This window comes from Phascolarctos cinereus, unplaced genomic scaffold (assembly GCF_003287225.1).
Source record: "Phascolarctos cinereus isolate Bilbo 61053 unplaced genomic scaffold, phaCin_HiC Scaffold_3;HRSCAF=262, whole genome shotgun sequence".
Lineage (NCBI taxonomy): Eukaryota > Metazoa > Chordata > Mammalia > Diprotodontia > Phascolarctidae > Phascolarctos > Phascolarctos cinereus.
In genome coordinates this window covers 90,916,970-90,935,585 of record NW_027555736.1, presented here as the reverse complement: position 1 = coordinate 90,935,585, position 18,616 = coordinate 90,916,970, and the positions used below count along the sequence as shown (strand labels likewise).

Below are 18,616 nucleotides of genomic sequence, written 5' to 3'. Positions count from 1 at the left end.
ATATCACTTATTCTTTAGATATCTTGGTTATTCCTAAATAAATATTTTGCTCTACAGGACAAAGGTTGGAAATTTTATCATTAAATATACAGGGGAGGTAGTCATTGCCTTAGGTACTCATTTATATAAATTCAAGCAATAAGAGCTTTAAAATATGAAATACTTTATCATATCTTTCTCCTTAATCGAAAGCTTTCAGCTCTGGCACAGATGGCAGTGGATTACAACAAAGAGTTTCTCAAGTATGAATATTAATACTTTGTAAAATGTAAAAGGGACAAGACAACTACTCTTCCTAGGATGCACAGCAATATTACCTTTTTACAATGCTACATATAACAATGCAAGTTTCTATCTTTTTTGAATAGACAATTAAGTTTAGCTAGTGCTCTGATTAAACACTATTCTGTTTCAGTAATCTACAGAATGGCAACTAAGTAAGCTATGGGGTATAATCTAAATAAACTTGAAGGAAATTCATAGGCAGCAAGCCAGAGATGGGGTGTGTTTATGTTATGATAAACTATTATATTCTCTTTCTTTGGTCATTCTATTTCTAATACTGTATTAGTAAAATTGAAATCAATCTTAGCAGTGCATTAACTTGGTGGAGGTGTGACTCATTTGATGATAGAAACTCACTGTTCTATTGCCAAATAGAAAGCTGGTTTTGATCTACAACAAGCGGACATGCATAAGCCAAGAGAAAAATTCTGCTTCCAAAATGTACTATTCAACCGAACTGGTTTCTTCTTTTTAATTAAATCTAGACTTTAGTATTTGAAATGTTAAAGTACTGATTTCTCATTGGCTGTTATGAAATTAGAGTAAACAATTTAAAGAGTTTTGTGTCAAAGAAAACATCAAGGGGAAGAATTTCAAAGTCAGGTTTTACTAGAACACTTCTTACTACCCATAACAGAATGTGCCACAATAATATGAGAGTTCAAGTTACTAGATGACCAAAACAATTAGCTATGCAATAGTTAAAACAAAAAACTCCTCTGGATCCTTAAAAACTAGAATGGTTCAATATGTATGACACACAAAAGAACATGGTCATATATTTCACCTCTGCATATCCTCTCTATCCACAATCCTCCCTTTTCCAAAATAAAAAATATTTTGAAGTGATGGCCCCAAAATATCCTACAATGGGGGAAAAAATACCTTTCCACAACATAACCATGGCTTCAAATGTGTGAACTTCAGGCATTCCCCCAAACATGATGATGTATATCACTAATCTTACCATGAATATTAATGGACTCTAATATGGGGGGGAGGGGGGAATATCTCTTGTGATGTCACAATGATGACACACTGATGACATTTTTTTTTGACAAACCATGTTTTTCCAAGATATATTTTTAAGGGCTATTCTCCGCCATGGATTTATTTTTGGCTTCATATTTTTTTCCGATACTGATGCGGTTCTATCGCTTTCACAGGCTTATAAATGTTATACATCAAAAATTAGTTTCACTTATTATGGCAGGAAAAGGCTTTAAGAACTCTGGGATCTGTGCCTCACGGCCCAGGCTTTATCAGTAGGCCCCAGTCACTGCTCTTGAAAAAGAAAATGATACTGATTAAAACCCAATACACCTGATTTCCAAAAGGACACCCACCAAGTGCATACACATTCTACTTTAAAAGGGTTATGTCCTAACCATATAATTATTAACTTTACAAAATCCCAACCTTAATATTCATTAGGGAAAATAAGAAAAATTAAATCTCTAATGATGTATACAAGAATAATTCAACCTTGATTACTTTAGTTATTCCTCATGAGTGCTTAATTAACATGGCATCAGCATCTTTTCCATGTCTGTTTCAGACCAACAACAAACATTTTCCAGATGTTTTTCCACTTATCCATGGAAAACTCACAGAGCCCAAATTATGTGGACTCAAAAAATGTTTTTTAAAAAATTAGAATTCTTTAATCACAAACCGAATAAATTGAATTTACTTTTGAGAACAAAGTGTTATGTTTGTGTGAAGGGGAAAAACAATTTTGAAAAAAATCTTTACAATCCTTATATATGAAGTTCAGAGGATGAAAAGTATCAAGTGTTGCAAAAGCAATCCTATTTGTCATAAACCATGCCAAGTAAGTAATGTCTTTTAAACTAAACACATTTGTGAAGAGTGAAAATATCTATTCAATGGCATACAATTCCCATTTTAAAAGCAGTATAAATAAGTACTTTTAACTGCAAGAAAACTAAAAACTATAGATGCATATAGTAACAATTTCTGAAAGCTTTTAAATCTGTCAATGGTAGATGCTCAGTTCAATTTGAAAAACATCTATTAAAAGTCTGTCTAAGCCTTCAAGAATTTAAAAAAAATTATTAAACACTCCATGCCCTCGACGGGTTATGTTCTAAGGGCAGGATGGGGAAAGGAAGAGAAAGGACAACATGTACACATTAAAAAATAATAATAATAAAATAATTTGGAGAGGGAGAGAGCATTAAAGGAGGAGAGAAGATTACCAGAGGATGATGGAAGGCTTCCTACTGGAAGTCACACATAAGCTAAATCTTAAAGAAAAATAAGTAAACTGTAAGAGGCAGGCATGAGAGGTGAGTGTTCAAATGCCCAGGAGGCAAGAAATGAAAAATCAAGGAATTTAGTTTGAATGTCCCTTAGAATGCACAAAGAGAAATAATGTGAAAAAAGGATAGAAAGGTAGGTTACAGCTGAGATGACGATGTTAATGGCAATCTAAGGAATTCACATTCTATTTTATAGGCAATAATGAACCTCTGAAAGTTTTTGATCAGAGGAGTAACAAGATCAGACTTTGTGCCTTAAGATTATTTTGGCAGTTACAAGGTGGTTGGATTTGACAAGGAAGAGATTATAAATGAAGGAGACCAATTAGGAAGTTATTATAGTAGTCTAGATAAGCAGTGTCAAATTGAAACAGATACAGATCCCTGGTGGCAGCATACTGACTTAGAAAACTACAAATTCACATTATCTATGTTGCATTGTATTCTATTTTGTTTAAATTAATCTTTGGGCCTAATGTAAGTTTTGTAGGTCATTGAAGGGCTGTTTTCAAACAGAGAGCTAAGAGTCTGACACCTCTAGTTTAGATGGTAAGGGTATGAACCACATATTCTCCACTCAATGCAAACTATTCTGTGGTGGGTATGTTGTGTTATGTGGATTTGGAAGCAAAGGAAAGGGTTTGAATCTTACTCTGCTCTTATTACTTGTGTGACCTTGGGAAAGCGGCTTAACCTCTCTGGGCATCAGTTTCCACTTCTATAAAATGAGGGGATGAGATAAGATGATTTGAGATGACCTTTAAGATCCCTTTTTTAGCTGTTATACTGTTATTAACATGGTTAGATGTTTAGAGGAGGGATGATTTTATGAGTCTAGATGATAAATCCTGATATAGACATGCTGAATTTGAGATGTTGCTGGAACATCTAGGTAGAAATGTCCAGCCAGGTAAACTGGCAAGGTGGGCTTTGGAAATCAAATAAAGGCTGGATATACAGACTTGGGGATTATTTGTACAGAGATAATAGCTAGTGAAAGCTGAGGGAGAGTACAGACAAGGATTCTTGGGGTCTGTGTTTTTTCCAAAAATATTCTGATAACTATTCTGATATAATCGATTTCATTTGCAATCCTATATATCTTATTTTATGCACTTTAAAATATTCTGTGAATGGGTCAATAGGCTTCATCCAGTTGTCAAAAGGGTCCATAAGACAAAAAGCTCCTAGTATAAAGAAAATGAAAGATGAACTAGAGGCACTCATTGCCTTGAGGGACATCCATGCTTTTTTGGGGGGAGGTGGGGTGATGGTGGGAGGGGGCACAAGGTGATTAGTGTCAGGGAAGGAAGAATAGGGAAGGAGGACTAGATAACGAATTAGCAAGAAAACCAAAGAAGATTTGTAAGATAAGTAATAGGAGAACCAGGACCTGGTCAAGAATTAAGTCTCAGAAAAGGTCATAGGATTTAACAATTAAGAAATCATTGGTAAATTAGGAAGTTGTATAGAACAGTACGGTAAGAAGACAAATTATAGGAGGTTGTTGAGAAGTGACTGCATGGTGAGGAAGTACATGCATCAAGAGTGACCAACTCTTTCTAGGAGGCTGGTTGTAAAAAGGAGAAGTTATAAGATGCCTGTCTGAAGGAATGCCATAGGCAAAAGAGGTACAGAGACCTGGGCATGTTTGCATCTAGCAGTGAGTGAAAAAGGCAAAAGGAAGATGAGGCAAAGAGTGATAATAAGAAGGGTCACATAGCTAGTAAGTGTCTGAGGCTGGATTTGAACTCAGGTTTTCCTGACTCCAGGCCCAGTGTTATCTAACTGCCCTCCCACAGTCTAGGCACAAACATAAAGTATTACTTTTATAGGCTGAAAAGTAGGTTTAAGTTTCTAAAGAACAATGAAGAAAAAAGTAGAATGCTGCATTTGAAATCAGATGACATGGGTTCAAATCCAAATCTTTGTGGGCCTTGTTTTCCTCATCTGAAGAGTAGATTAGACTAGATGACCTCTAAGGTCCCTTCCAGGTATAAATCTATGATGCTATGACCCTAATGGAAAAGGAAATGAAAGAGTAGCAGCCAAAACAAGAAGCTGGTAAGTGGAACGTCGGGTGCAAGCTACAGAGAGGCAGATCTTTAGACCTGATGTAAAAAAAGCTTATAAATAATTAAAACTGCCCCAAATTGGAATGAAATGCCTTGGGAGCTAGTGGGCTATCCTTCATTACAGTGTTGCAAGCAGAAGCTGTGTGACCAAAACTGTCAAGGATGTGGAAGAGAGAATTCTTGTTCAGATACAGGCTGGGGTAGAATATTTCTAAGTTCCCTTACAAATGTGACATATATAGGATGTATAGCTTAAAACTGCACTAAGGCTTTTGGGACATCCTCTCTTAAAATATGTAACCAAATTATTCCAGATTTAACGCCAAAAACTGTTTCATTCACAATCTTTAAAATATTTCAGCATTACTAATTTTCCATCATGTAAATTTGCCTAAAGCAAAATAAAGAACCTAAGGTAGATCTAACATTGATTTCTGTATTATTGAATTGGGAAGGGAATAAGTATTTATTTATTGCATTTCTATTTTGTGCCAAGTACTATGCTAAGCGCTTTATAAATATTATCTCAAGGGATCCTCAGAATAGCTCTTCAAGGTAGTTGTTGTTATCTTTATTTTACAGTTGAGGAAACTGAGACAGCAGTTAAGTGACTTGCCCAGGGTCTCACAGTTACTAAATGTCTGAGGCTACATTTGAAAACGTCTTCCTAACTCCAGGATCAGTACTCTATCTGCTGTGCCACCTACCCACCATTAAAGACAGGGACCACGTATTATTTATATTTGTAGTTCCCTCAAAGCCTAACATATTCTTCCTCCATTCCAATGCTTGTCCTTATACTCGGGGACTTCAATTTACATTTTATGGCCCCCAAAATGCATTTACTTAATCAAACTATTCAACTCCAACAATCTGAACTTTCATTCCACCTCACTGATACACAGGGATGGTCATATACATTGCTTTTATAATTGCTTTCATTACCACCCATGAGAACAGGTTTCATTTTTATATCTAAGTCTTTTATCTACCATAACCACCTGTTTTTTCTCTCTTTGAATATCATCTCTACTAAACCTAAACTCCCAACCTCACTGTAATCTCTCATTTCATCCCTTTCTGCTCTGGCTTCTCTCTCCCTTCAAAATCTTATCCCTTTAGTTAAGAGTCACTAGCCTCTACCTTCGGATCCCTCAATGCATTCCATCCATCTTCTCTGTCCCAAGTTGCATAATACCTCTGCAGAAAGTCACACAACTACTAAATGGGCCCTACGATAAATTTATGTTATCTAGTCTCAACTGGACCCTCACTACCCTTAGTCTTTTACATTTCCCTGACAGACCTCAATAATACCCAAAGCAGCTGTTCAAAAACTTCTCTCAAAAGTCACCTTCCCCATAGACCCCCTCCCTATCTCACCCTCTTTCCCCTCAGGAGAGAACCTTGCCTTCAACTTTTACTGAAATATTTAGGCCATCTGTCTCAAGTTCCCTCCCATACCAAAATCCACACCTCAGCCACAACCTTCTTAAAAAAATAATGGCATCTTTTGCTTTTATATCCCACGGTATTTCCCATTTCCCAAGGTATCAAGCTCCCCCTCCCTGCCAAAGCCATTCCATATAATAAAGAATAAAAAAGAGGGGGAAAAACTTCAGTAAAACTAACTAACATGTTGAGAAAACCTGGCCTTATCATCTCTCAATCTTCTCCTTTGTTCTCATCTGAGAGGATGAGATGGCACTTCTCCTTGCCAATATCAACCATTCTACACGTGACCCTGATCCCATTCCCTCCTGTTTCCTCTAGGAGCTCATCTTTTCCACCATCCCTTATCTCCTCCCCTAATTTTCAACCTTTCTTTGTCAACTGGCTTATTCCTTGTTGCTCCTACAAACATGTCAGCATCTCATATCCTTTAAAAAACCCTTACTTAACCTCACCATCACCTTGAAGTGATTATTTTCTTTATTTGATCCCTTTCATAGCTGAACTCCAACAAAGTGCTGCTTACACTCAATGACTCCACATTCTCATCTTCAACTCACTTTTCAACCCCATGCCATCTGGTTTCCAACTCCACCACTTAAACTGATTTCCTTAAGGTCTTCAATAGTCTCTTCATGCCAAATCTAATAAACTTTTTTCCAGTGTGCATCCTTCTTGACCTCTATGCAGCATATGACGCTATTGACCATCATGCTCCTACTGGACACCCTTTCCTTCCTAGTTTTTCATGACCATTCTGTCGAGGGTCTCATCTTGTCTGACTCATTCTTCTCAATCTCCTTTCCAGGATCATCACCTATGTTTCTGTCCTCACATTTGAATGCATCCCCAGGCCTCTATCCTACACTCTTTTTTCCCCTCTAAAGGATCTCCTCAGGCCCCGAATACCATCTTTATGCAGATTACTCTCAAATTTACATATTCAGTCCTCCACAGTCTTTTCAAACCTGCATATATAACTGGTTATTTCCAACTGGATGTCCCAATGCAATCTCAAACTCAACATTCTGAAAATACAAGTCATTACCCTTTCCCATAAAACCATCTATCTTCCTAACTTACCTATTTAAGTTGATGATTCAACCATTCTTCTAGTCACCTAGTTTGCAATCTAAGAGTCTTTATCAACTCTTCAATCTTACTATTTCCTATTAGATGCCAAGTCTTTGTAATTATTCCTCCACATTTCTCAGACCTGGCCCATTCTCTCAACTCTTATGGCCACCAACCTTGCAGTTCTAGTTGCCTAAACTATTGCATGTGCCTAACTGGTTTCTGTGACTCCACTCTTTCTCCTTTCTGATTCATCCTTCAGAATGCTACAATTTAATATTTCTAAAGCACAAGTTAATCCAAGTCATTCCTCTGCTCCAAAAGCTCCAGTGGTTTTCTACTATCAATGGATAAAAATACAACCTCTTCTGTCTGGCATTTAAAGTCCTTCGCAATGGGACTCCAGACTACTTTTCCAGCTGGATTCCACATTACTTTCCATTCATATACTCTACAAACCAAACTTGCCTTCCTGTTGATCCCTTGTAATCTTGATCCAAATGAGATAAGTTATGGGAAGTATAAGCAGTCCCCAATTAGTGGGTATTTAGCTTACAAATGATATAAGAAAGGATGCTGAAACTCTCTCCTGCTGCTGAACACTTCGGCCCAAGCCCTTCCTTACTGATGTAGAAGCAGAGTCCTTGCAACTGGTTCTAAGGTACCAAGTTGCAGAAGCCTCCCTGCCTCCCTGCCTTGGAGTGGAGTTCAGGAATCATACACAAGCTTTTGAGAGTTAGCCAGAATACCTTACTCTAACATTTACAGTTTTTTCCCCCATTAAAAACTATATTCTAAATCCCTAACAGTTGAACTATAAATAAACCTTTAGAATACAACCAATTTTTAAAATGAGGGTTCCTTGTAGTTTCTCAAATTGCTACACAAACTATAAAATCAATAGCTAATTTTTTTTTCTAGATCTATGGTTTCACTGGCATAGGAAATTCCTCCACTAATTCAATAATTTATGCAGTTGCCTGGATGCTAAGAGGTTAAGTGACTTGTCAGCTGTCACACAGCTAAGTATCCATCAGAGCAGAATCTGAACCTGGGTCTTCCTGAGTTCATGGATAGCCCTCTATCTACTATGACACTATCTCTCCTTTTAGCTAAAATTTACTGGAAGTCTAATAGATATGTACAATGTACAAGATGGTATTTAAAATAATTTTCCCAAAGAATAAGCCAATGCAAGAAAAAAAAGGAAAAAATAAACCAATGAATTATTTTGTTTTTGAGAATATAAAAATGGTTAAAAAGAGATTAATAAAATTATCACTATATCCAAATAACATGCAGCACCCAGTGAAATCAAAAGATAAAACACAGCAACCAGCTAGTTACATATCTTAGTAGCATGACTAGTTTAGGGACAAAAATAAATATTTTTTTTAAATGTTGTTAATAAATCTGAAGAGATAATACACCAAAAATACTGCCCCTTTCTCCAAAACAAGTTGCCTAAAATGACTACAATACTCCCCATGTCTCTGTTCATACCCCTAAATTAACCTGCAATGGCTTTCTTTAGAGTACAGTGATTCAATGAAGGACAGGAGAAAAGAGAACTCAATCTTTAAGACTACCTTCAAGTCTCTATTTCTGCTGAGCCCAACACCAATCAAGGCAGCTGCTCCAAAACCAAAAGTAAAATAAAGCTCTAGCAGTCAATGTTGGTTTCAAAGCACAGGATACTGTGATATTTATTAAATAAAGTTTCGTTCACCAGATTTCCATTTAGAGAATGAACAGTTAGGTAGAGTATAAGATTTTCCATAAGGGAATCACTATGCTAGTTTGTAGGAAGCCAAACAATGGCTTGACTATATATATTTTTTCACTAAATTTACCAAGTCACTGGACATCGCGTAAACATAGTCTAAGAAAAAAAATTAAAAAACAAAAACAAAACATAGACTAAGAGAGTGGCAAACGGGTAAGCCAGTCATTTAGTATACTACAAATAAAACACAAAAATTTAGCTAGCTTGCAAGTATATTTTTTAAACACTAGCAAAATGAAAAGGAGTTATACAGAATGCTGCCAGATCACATGTGGTCTTTACTAGTGATAAGTAAGCAACCCCTATTTGTGACCTTGCCTATCATATCTTTAGAAAGAGAGCAAGCTGCTTTTCCCCCTACAATGAAAGTTAAATGGGGTTAAAGAAGCAAATGGGAAAGGAAGGCTAACCTTTTGGTCATGCAGGGAAAAAAGATCTACTTGCTTATGAGATGAGGAAAGAATCATTTCTAAAATAAGATTTAGCCAAAATTGATCTAAAAACATAACTGTAGAAACATGATTCTGTATTTCAAAATAACATAAATAACTATAGACTAATGACAGTACTAAAAATGTTAACTATATTTTCTTATAAGATACTTTAACAATAAACATAAAATTTTAATTACCTCTCGAGCAGCTAACCTATTACTGAGTTCTTCTGCCTTTTCAATATCCCCTTCAGCCACAGATTTGTCGATGCTCACTTCAAGGCCTGACTAAAAAGAAAACAAATTTTAAATTAAGGCCATTATTAATGAATTAATAAGCTGCCTATGAAAGAGAAAAGCTTCTTTCAGGAAAATGATTTATCTTCCTAGGGAAAATTATTTGTTTACTGGATGAAGATACTTGATGAAAGATTTATACACAAAGTTGAAGATACTTAATAAAAGAACTATGCATACAGTTTCATGGGACTGAAACACTAAATATATATCTTGGTATAACAGAACATCTATAAAAAAGTGCTCAAACACAAACAACCACATTAGCTCCACCACATCTATGATTACTATAGTAAACACACATATAAACATATATCTATATATCTATATCTATATCTATATCTATATATGTATGTATGTATGTATATGTTACATGGACTAATTTATACCTGTAAACATTTTATCCCTAGACATGGCTTACCTAATCCATTTTGATCTTTCTTTTTAAACTGTTACAAAGGAAAACAATTATTACTTTCTTTTAGGATTCTCAAATCTTTTAAATGAAGCTGATTTATCAAGCAGGTATGGTCGAAAAAGCACTGGATTTACAAGACCTGAAATGCGAGTCCTGGCTTTACCACTCCTTAGTTGTGTGATCTTAAGAGAGTCACAATTTCTCTGAGACTCTATATCCATGTTAAATAAGACTAACACTTGCACTCTATTTGTCTCAAAGGGTTGCTGTATATACCTATTTGTGTTCAGGCTGTAGTCACGCCCTACTTCACCAAGCAGAAGGTAAACTCCTTCAGGGCAAGGACTGGGTCATTTCTTATATTTCCAGCACCTAGCACATCTTGCACATAGTAAACCTTGATAAATGTTTGCTGAATTTAAATGAAAGAATGGTTATAAATCACTTTATAAACCATAAAGAGCTCCATGTAAGCCATAAAAAGACTATTTTTATTATATCCCACAAACGAAGTCCTACATGATGCCACCTTTAAGACTATTATTAAATTACATTAAGCAGTTAGGTAAGAGGAAAAAATTCTGTTTCTGTCTAATCTCTGTTGAAACAAGGATGTAAAAAATTATTACCAATCCTCTCCTACATAAAAAATATATCTCAATTTGGAATGTAAATATGCAAATAAATACCAGTTAAGTGATAGTTAATAATAGCTCAACTGAATTAAATAAAAAGTTTTAAGCACCAACTGTGTACAGAGAAACTTAACTACACCTTGGGGGTTTGATCCTTACAACAAGCCTGTGACATAAGTAATACAGCCATTATTATCCTCATTTTATAGATGAGGAAACTGAGGAACATAGAGGTGAATAGCTAATAATTGTGATGGGATTTGAAGCCAGGTCTTTCTGATTACAAATCCAGCATTCTATCCATATTGCCATCCAGTTTGAATGGAGCACAAATCATATGTAGGGAAGGAAAGAAAATGAAATAAGGGCAGAAAAGTAGGTGACATCAATTTAAAGGGCCTTAAATCCAAGACAAAGCAGTTTGAACTTGACTATAGGCAAGAAAGAGGTACTTGTAGAATTCTGAGCAGAAAAGTATGATCATATCACATATAGGAACTCATTATTTCCATGTTAATAAAAAGTTCATACTAGAACTGAAAAAAAAATTCAAAAACAGGTTAGATTTCTTTCATTGTGTGTCCAGAAGCAACAAGAAATATTATTTCATGAGACATGTAGTCATCACACATTGCAATATTAAAGAAAAGTATCCACAAAAAGAAAACCATTAAATAAATTTCAGCTTACATAGCAAAACCAGTTTCTGAGGATGTGGCAGCAGAGAAATTCTATGAAAAACTTGCTAAGACCCTCCAAATCAAATCAACACATACTCTAATACTTGGAGACTCAAATGCAAAGTGGAGTGGGGAAAGGTGAGGGTGGGGAAGAAATACATGGCAAAGCATGGTTCAGGAAGAAATGGGGAGGCCAAAAACACAGAAGTCTCACATAATTATATCATGAATACTCCAGCAATTAATATGGTAAGCAGCAAATAACACCATAAAGAATGAAATAGATTATATTTTAACAGACGGGAAAAGGTTTATTATTGATGTGGGAGTAATCCCTGAGTTAGCTATCTGAGTATGGCCGGACAATTAACTCATTTGAGCAAACATTAGAACAACAAACTGAGCTAATATTAAAATAACGAATGACAATAATAATAAAAAAGGTGCAAAATCAAAAATGACTTGCCCCTCAATTATTTTAACAAGTGAAAATCAAAAGTGATAAATGGACAACAGAAACAACATTGATATCAACTACATTAATTTTATCTGTAAGTTTAGCTGATATAAACTAAATTGTTCCAAGGAAAACAAAGAAAATTCCCTAGTCAGTAAAACATCTGACTTACTTGCCAAACCCAGAGAGAAGGTAATAGGTCAAAAATATAAATTCATGGGGGCAGCTAGGTGGCGCAGTGAATAGAGCACCGGCCCTAGATTCAGGAAGACCTGAGTTCAAATCTGGCCTCATACACTTACTAGCTGTGTGACTCTGGGCAAGTCACTTAATCCCGTTACCTAACCAAAAAATAAAATAAAATAAAAAAATATACATATATACATATGTGTATATATATGTGTGTGTGTATATATATATTCATGGGGCAGCTAGATGGCACAGTGGATATGGCACCAGCCCTCGATTCAGGAAGACCTGAGTTCAAATCTGGCCTCAGACACTTTGGTAGCTGTGTGACTCTGGACAAGTCACTTCACCCCACTGCCTCACAAAAAATAAATAAACAAATTTGTTTGTAAAATCTTATTAGGAAGGATGATGGATGAGTATGATACTCTCATTAAGCTGAGAGAAGCAGTGAAAGCTAAAATCAATTTAGAAAAAGTCTGGCAAGATAACTAACTAAACATTCCAAAGGCATTTAAGGACAAAAATGAAAAGTCTAGAAACTGAAGAAAAATGGAAAAGATTTGCAAAAGCTTTTTTAGCAAACCATTTTTTTCTATCATGGAACCAATACACTTGGAAGCTAATATCACAGTCTCAGATGTGCATACAGAGGAGGCAATAGTGGTCCTAACGAGAACAATGACAATAGCAATTGCTCAAGGGACTAAGTACATACCAAGGAAATCCAGGCTGAATATTATAAACTTGTAAAGGCACTGATAGATACAAGGCACATAAAGAAGGGAAAGACACTAAAGGCAAAATCAATCACCAAAACTCAAACCTTATTAATATTTAAAAAGGTGACCAAAGGGCCACAATAACTACCACTCTAGATGCCCAATCTCTCCATCTATAAATAAATCTTCATAAGAATCTATGCACAAAGATACCCCTGATGATGAAATTAGTAGGGAACAAGCAGGCTTATACAACTGATATTTAACAAGGGAACACTTTTTTACTCTTAACAAGCAAAAGATATAGAAAATATAGTATCTCATTGGGCCTAGTAAAATGATTTTGGAAAAAAACATCAGATCTGGTAGAAAATAGTTTTAGAACAAAGTGTCTTCCTGTTCAAAAAATTGTAGAACATTAGAATCTACTGGAAGACATCTCTAATCACCAAAAGAAAGACCAAGTGCATAAAGAATACCTACTGCCCAGATTTCTTTTGTTTTTGTATTAATATTCTATTTTATTCCGTAAATTAAAAATAAAATAAATTTTTAAACATATTTTATCTTGTATATAGAGACAGAGATAAGGACTGGACCTGTGATTTCACTGCTTTAGCAAAGTTCTGGATTAGGAAATTGCCTTCGCTAATGCAGGTGAGTGAACAAGCATTCATTAAGCACTGACAGTATCCCAGGCACTGCACTAAGTAGTTCCTGCATCTTCTCTGCATTCTCCACTCCACCCCTTATTTATTTTTAGTTGTCAACATTCATCTCCACAAGATGTTGAGTTCCAAATTTTTTCCCCATTTCTCCCCTCCCCCTACCCTAAGACAGTATGTAATCTGATTACCCCTACCCCCAATCTGCCCTCTATCACCCCCCACCCACCCACTTATTCCCTTGCCCTTCTATTTTCCTGTAGGGTAGGAGAGATTTCTATACCTCATTGCCTGTACATCTTATTTCCTAGTTACATGCAAAAACAATTTCCAACATTCATTTCAAAACTTTGAGTTCCAAATTCTCTCCCTTCCTCCCTCCCCACCCACCCTCATTGAGAAGGGAAGCAATTTGATATGTTACACATGTGTAGTTATGCAAAACACTTCCACAATAGTCATGTTGTGAAAGACTAACTATAATTCCCTCCATCCTATCCTGTTGTTCCATTTATTCTATTATCTCCTTTGACCTCTTCCCTCCTCTCAAAAAGGTCTGCTTCTGATTACCCTCTCTACCAATCTGCCCTCCCTTCTATTACTCCTTTCCATTCCCTTCCCCCCTACTTTCCTGTAGGGTAAGATAGATTTCCATACCCAATTGAGTGTGTATGTTATTCCCTCCTTAAGACAAATCCAAGAATAAGATTCACTCATTCCCTCTCACCTCCCCCCTCTTCCCTTATACTGTAAAAACTTTTCCTTGTTTCATGTACATAATCTACCCCATTCTAACTCTCCCTTTCTCCTTCTCCCAGTACATTCCTCTCTTATCCCTTAATTTTATTTTTTAGATACCCCTTCATATTCAACTCACTCTGTGCCCTCTGTCTACATATATTCCCTCCAACTATCCTAATGATGAGAAAGGTCTCATGAGTTACAAATATCAACTTTCCATGTAGGAATGTAAACAATTCAGCTTCAATAAGTCTATTATGATTTCTCTTTCCTGTTTACCTTTTCATGCTTCTCTTGAGTCTTGTATTTAAAGTCAATTTTTCCATTTAGCTCTGGATTCTCAAGAACGCATTAAATTCCTCTACATCACTGAATGTCAATTTTCCCCCCTCACTGATTAGCCTCAGTTTTGCTGGGCAGGTGATTCTTGGTTTTAATCCTAGCTCCTTTGACCTCCAGAATATCACATGCCAAGCCCTCTGATCCCTTAATGTAGAAGCTGCTAAAATCTTATGTTATCCTAACAGTGTTTCCACAATACTTGAATTGTTTGTTTCTGGCTGCCTGCAATATTTTCTCTTTGACCTAGGAAAAGTCTGGAATTTGGCTATAATATTCCTAGGAGTTTTCCTTTTGGGATCTCTTTCAGGAGGTGATCAGTAGATTCTTTCCATTACTATTTTACCCTGTGGTATATTAGGGAAACTTTCCCTGATAATTTCTTTTCTTTTTTTTGTTTGTTTTTTAGGTAATTGGGGTTAAGTGACTTGCCCAGGGTCACACAGCTAGTTAGTGTCAAGTGTTTCGTCTGAGGCCAGATTTGAACTCAGGTCCTCCTGACTTCAGGGCTGGTGCTTTATCCACTGCACCACCTAGCTGCCCCAATAATTTCTTGAAAGACGATGTCTAGGCTTTTTTTTTATTATGGCTTTCAGGTGGTCCAATCATTTTTAAATTATCTCTCCTGGATCTATTTTCCAGGTCGGTTGTTTTTCCAGTGTGGTATTTCACATTGTCTTCTATTTTTTCATTCTTTTGGTCTTGTTTCATAATTTCTTGATTTCTCAGAGTCATCAGCTTCCATTTGCTCCATTCTAATTTTTAAGGAATTATTTCTTCAGTGAGCTTTTGGACCTCCTTTTTCATTTGGCTGATTCAGCTTTTTAAGGCATTTTTCTCTTCTTTGGCTTTTTGGACCTCTTTTGCCATTTGGTCTAGTCTATTTTTTTAAGGTATTAATTTCTTCAGTATTTTTTGGAGTCTCCTTTAGCAAGCTGTTGACTAGTTTTTCATGATGGTCTTACATCACTCTCATTTCTCTTACTTGCTTTTCAAAATCCTATTTGAGCTCTTCCAGGGCCTGAGACCAATTCATATTTTTCTCAGAGGCTTTGGATGTAGGAGCTTTGACTTTGTTGCCTTCTTCTGGTTGTATGTTTTGATCTTCCTTGTCACCAAAGTAAGATTCTATAGTCTGAGTTTTTTCCACTGTTTGCTCATTTCTCCAGCCAATTACTTGACTTTTTAACTCTTGTTAAGGCAAGGCTCTCTTTCCAGTGCAGAAAGCATACTGTCCCAAGCTTCAAGGATTCTGTGAAGCTGTTTTCAGAGATACTTCTAGGGACCTATAAATTTTCAGTCTTTCCAAGATGGTATGATCTGAGGAGAGTTGTTTACTCCTCTCCTGGCCTGTGCTGGTCAGTAAGTAACCACAAACACTCTTTTCTGCCCTGGAACTATAAGGAGGGTTCTTCTCCACTGCTGCCACAAGCTCTGCTATGCCAGTGCTTCTCCTCGCCCCAGGACAGCCACCCAGGACTGTGGTCCAGATCCAAACACAGGCAAAGCAACAGAATCCTGCCTCAGTGCCAGCAATGAGATCCCTGTAATCTCCTTCTGATCAGTTGTTTGATCCCCTTTATTGTCTGTGGGCTGACAGCTCTGGAAGCAGCTGCTGCCACTGCCGCCCCAGGGTTGTACAGGAGTTGGGGCTGGACTGTGCTCCTCTCTCACCCAGGTCCAACAGACTTTTCCCAGTGACCTTTTAAGTTTTCTTTGCCATTTGTGTGTTGAGAAGTCTGGAAACTGCCACAGCTTCCAGTGACTTAGTCCTCTGAGGCCTGCTTTGAGTTTGCTGGGGTCTGGTCTGTGTTGGTAAGGCCCACACTGAACTGTATTCCTCTCCCAGCCCGGTGCAACAGACCTTCCCTGTTGACCATCCAGGTTGTCTTAGGCTGAACATTTGTTTCACTCTTTTTGTGGGTTCTGCTGCTCTAGAATTTGTTTAGAGTCATTTTTTTACAGGTATTTGGAGGAGTTTGGGGGAGAACTTAAGCGAGTCCCTGCTTTTACTCCACCATCTTTGCTCTGCCCTACACTGCCCAGATCTCAAAATACACTTGGATGACTAATCTACAGTTTGTTCAACAGTATGTATATACTGGATAGACACTGCAGATGGACAATGAATTGGACCTAGTTTAAACTGAAAGAAAAGAGTAGGTTGGATTGCTTTCAGGAAATTGCAAAGCTCTTTTATAGATTCCAAGTTTCTGTGAAAGCAAAGGCCTCTTTTAATGTTCATATTTTAGCAGTGTTACTACGATATGGCAGCAAGATGTGAAACATTAATGCATGCAAAGAGCTAACACTGAATAAGATGCATAGGAAAATTGAGAGGTACACGGTGGATGTGAGCAACCCTGCATAACATAACCAATAAGGAAGTCCATCGAAGAACAAGAGTAAAGGCTATCATTATAGAATTGTATGACAGAAGATGGGCTGGTCATGTGGTAAGGGCAAGAGATGACATGTGAACAGATGAAATGCTCCAGTTGTATCCTAGAGACATTAGCAAAAAATAAGTAAGATCTTCAGCCCCCTGGGTGGGCCACTTGTGATGAATTTTTGGGAAGCCTTGGACAAGAGTCAGAAAGAATGGGCAAGCATGTGTCGGTTACAATCTGCACTTAGGGGACAGAACTCCTGAATTAATGAGATCACAGGTCTATATGAGTACTGCTTTGAGATCTCCCCATAACAATTATATTTTCCAGTCTAAAAACCAGTTGAAGTTTTTTCAATTGATATGATAGTACTTCTGTAATCAATAAACTGAGCCAAACTGGTTCTAAATAATTTATTACAGTGCTTTTACAAAACAAAGTTACCATTTAAATTGTTGATTGTCTTCTGATTATTTCAATTGTTGATTCTGTAGTGTACCTAGAGCTTTTTAAAAAACTAAATCTCCAGATAAAAAGAGGATTTTAAAAATCTAAGAAGAACCCTAGAGATAATCTTAATATAGCATCTCCCAAACCAATTTGGCCATGGAACACTAGAGCCTTAAGTATCCTGATAGAACACATTGTCAGTCCAGGAGGGTCTGGATAGGATGGTCACAGAAATTTTGGTGTAAAATGAAAGAAATCAAACCTATCTCTCTCTCTCTCTCTCTCTCTCTCTCTCTCTCTCTCTCTCTCTCTCTCTCTCTCTCACACACACACACACACACACACACACACACACACACACAATACATATAGTCAACAAGCATTTTATATTTAATATTTTAGAGGAGAAAATAGTAGCATCAATCCTCACATAACTCTTATTCAGACTGTTTAAGTTCTACATAGTACTACTGCATTTTAGAATATAACATTTTGGAAATAATGATCTTGTCTAAAATACTTAGTTTACTGATAAGGAAACTCAGACACAGAGGAGTGAAGTACCTGGTCCGAGTTAGTGACAGAACTCATGGGACTAGAAATCTGGGTTCTAAATACCCTAAGGGCAGTATATGGTCTATTCAATTCAACCCAAGGTTTCCTTTATTGGAGTGCTCTGTTTTATATATGTTATTTTTATAGCAATAATGGGTTAGGAACGCCTTTAGCCAGGTGTTATGGCAAAAGATGCTTCATCCACAAAAAAAACCCAACACATCTTTTGTCATAACATAGTACCCACACTCAAAGAGTATCCTATTTAGATCATTCAATTTTACTGAAATACAATAAAACCACCAATCGAAAACTAGCTTTCCTTTAACTACCAAAGGTCCATCTCAACACAACCCTAAACCTTAAGCCTTTCTTTTCAGTCACTTGTATTCTAACAGCATTCACTCTCTTGTGTTGCTTACTTCATGTATCAAAAGAATTCTTAAAACGGTTGCTTGTTCCATCTTAATTCATTCACACCTAGGCCCATGAGAAATATAACAGTATCTGACCTCCTTTTATATTTCTACAAAATCCGGAGACCTAGGTTCATCCCATTCTTGTTAGCACCAAAAACTTAAGTTATGTATTTTATACCCCACCTCATTTTGCCTGTATGTAAGCTGATATTCTACCAAAAACGTTAATTGCTATACCAAGTGTCAAATATCCCTTTATGATAGGCGGC

General features: G+C 36.6%; 1 protein-coding gene across 3 annotated transcripts in view; it reads right to left on the bottom strand.

The window, feature by feature from the left end:
- The window catches only part of FAM204A (family with sequence similarity 204 member A), a 46,078-nt gene that overhangs the window by 18,035 nt on the left and 9,427 nt on the right, over nt 1-18,616 (bottom strand). For all 3 annotated transcript variants that reach the window (XM_020988192.2, XM_020988191.2, XM_078151036.1), the window contains exon 6: nt 9,589-9,678. In XM_020988192.2, the coding sequence (XP_020843851.2) occupies nt 9,589-9,678 (90 nt within the window). The remainder of the gene's footprint in view (nt 1-9,588; nt 9,679-18,616) is intronic.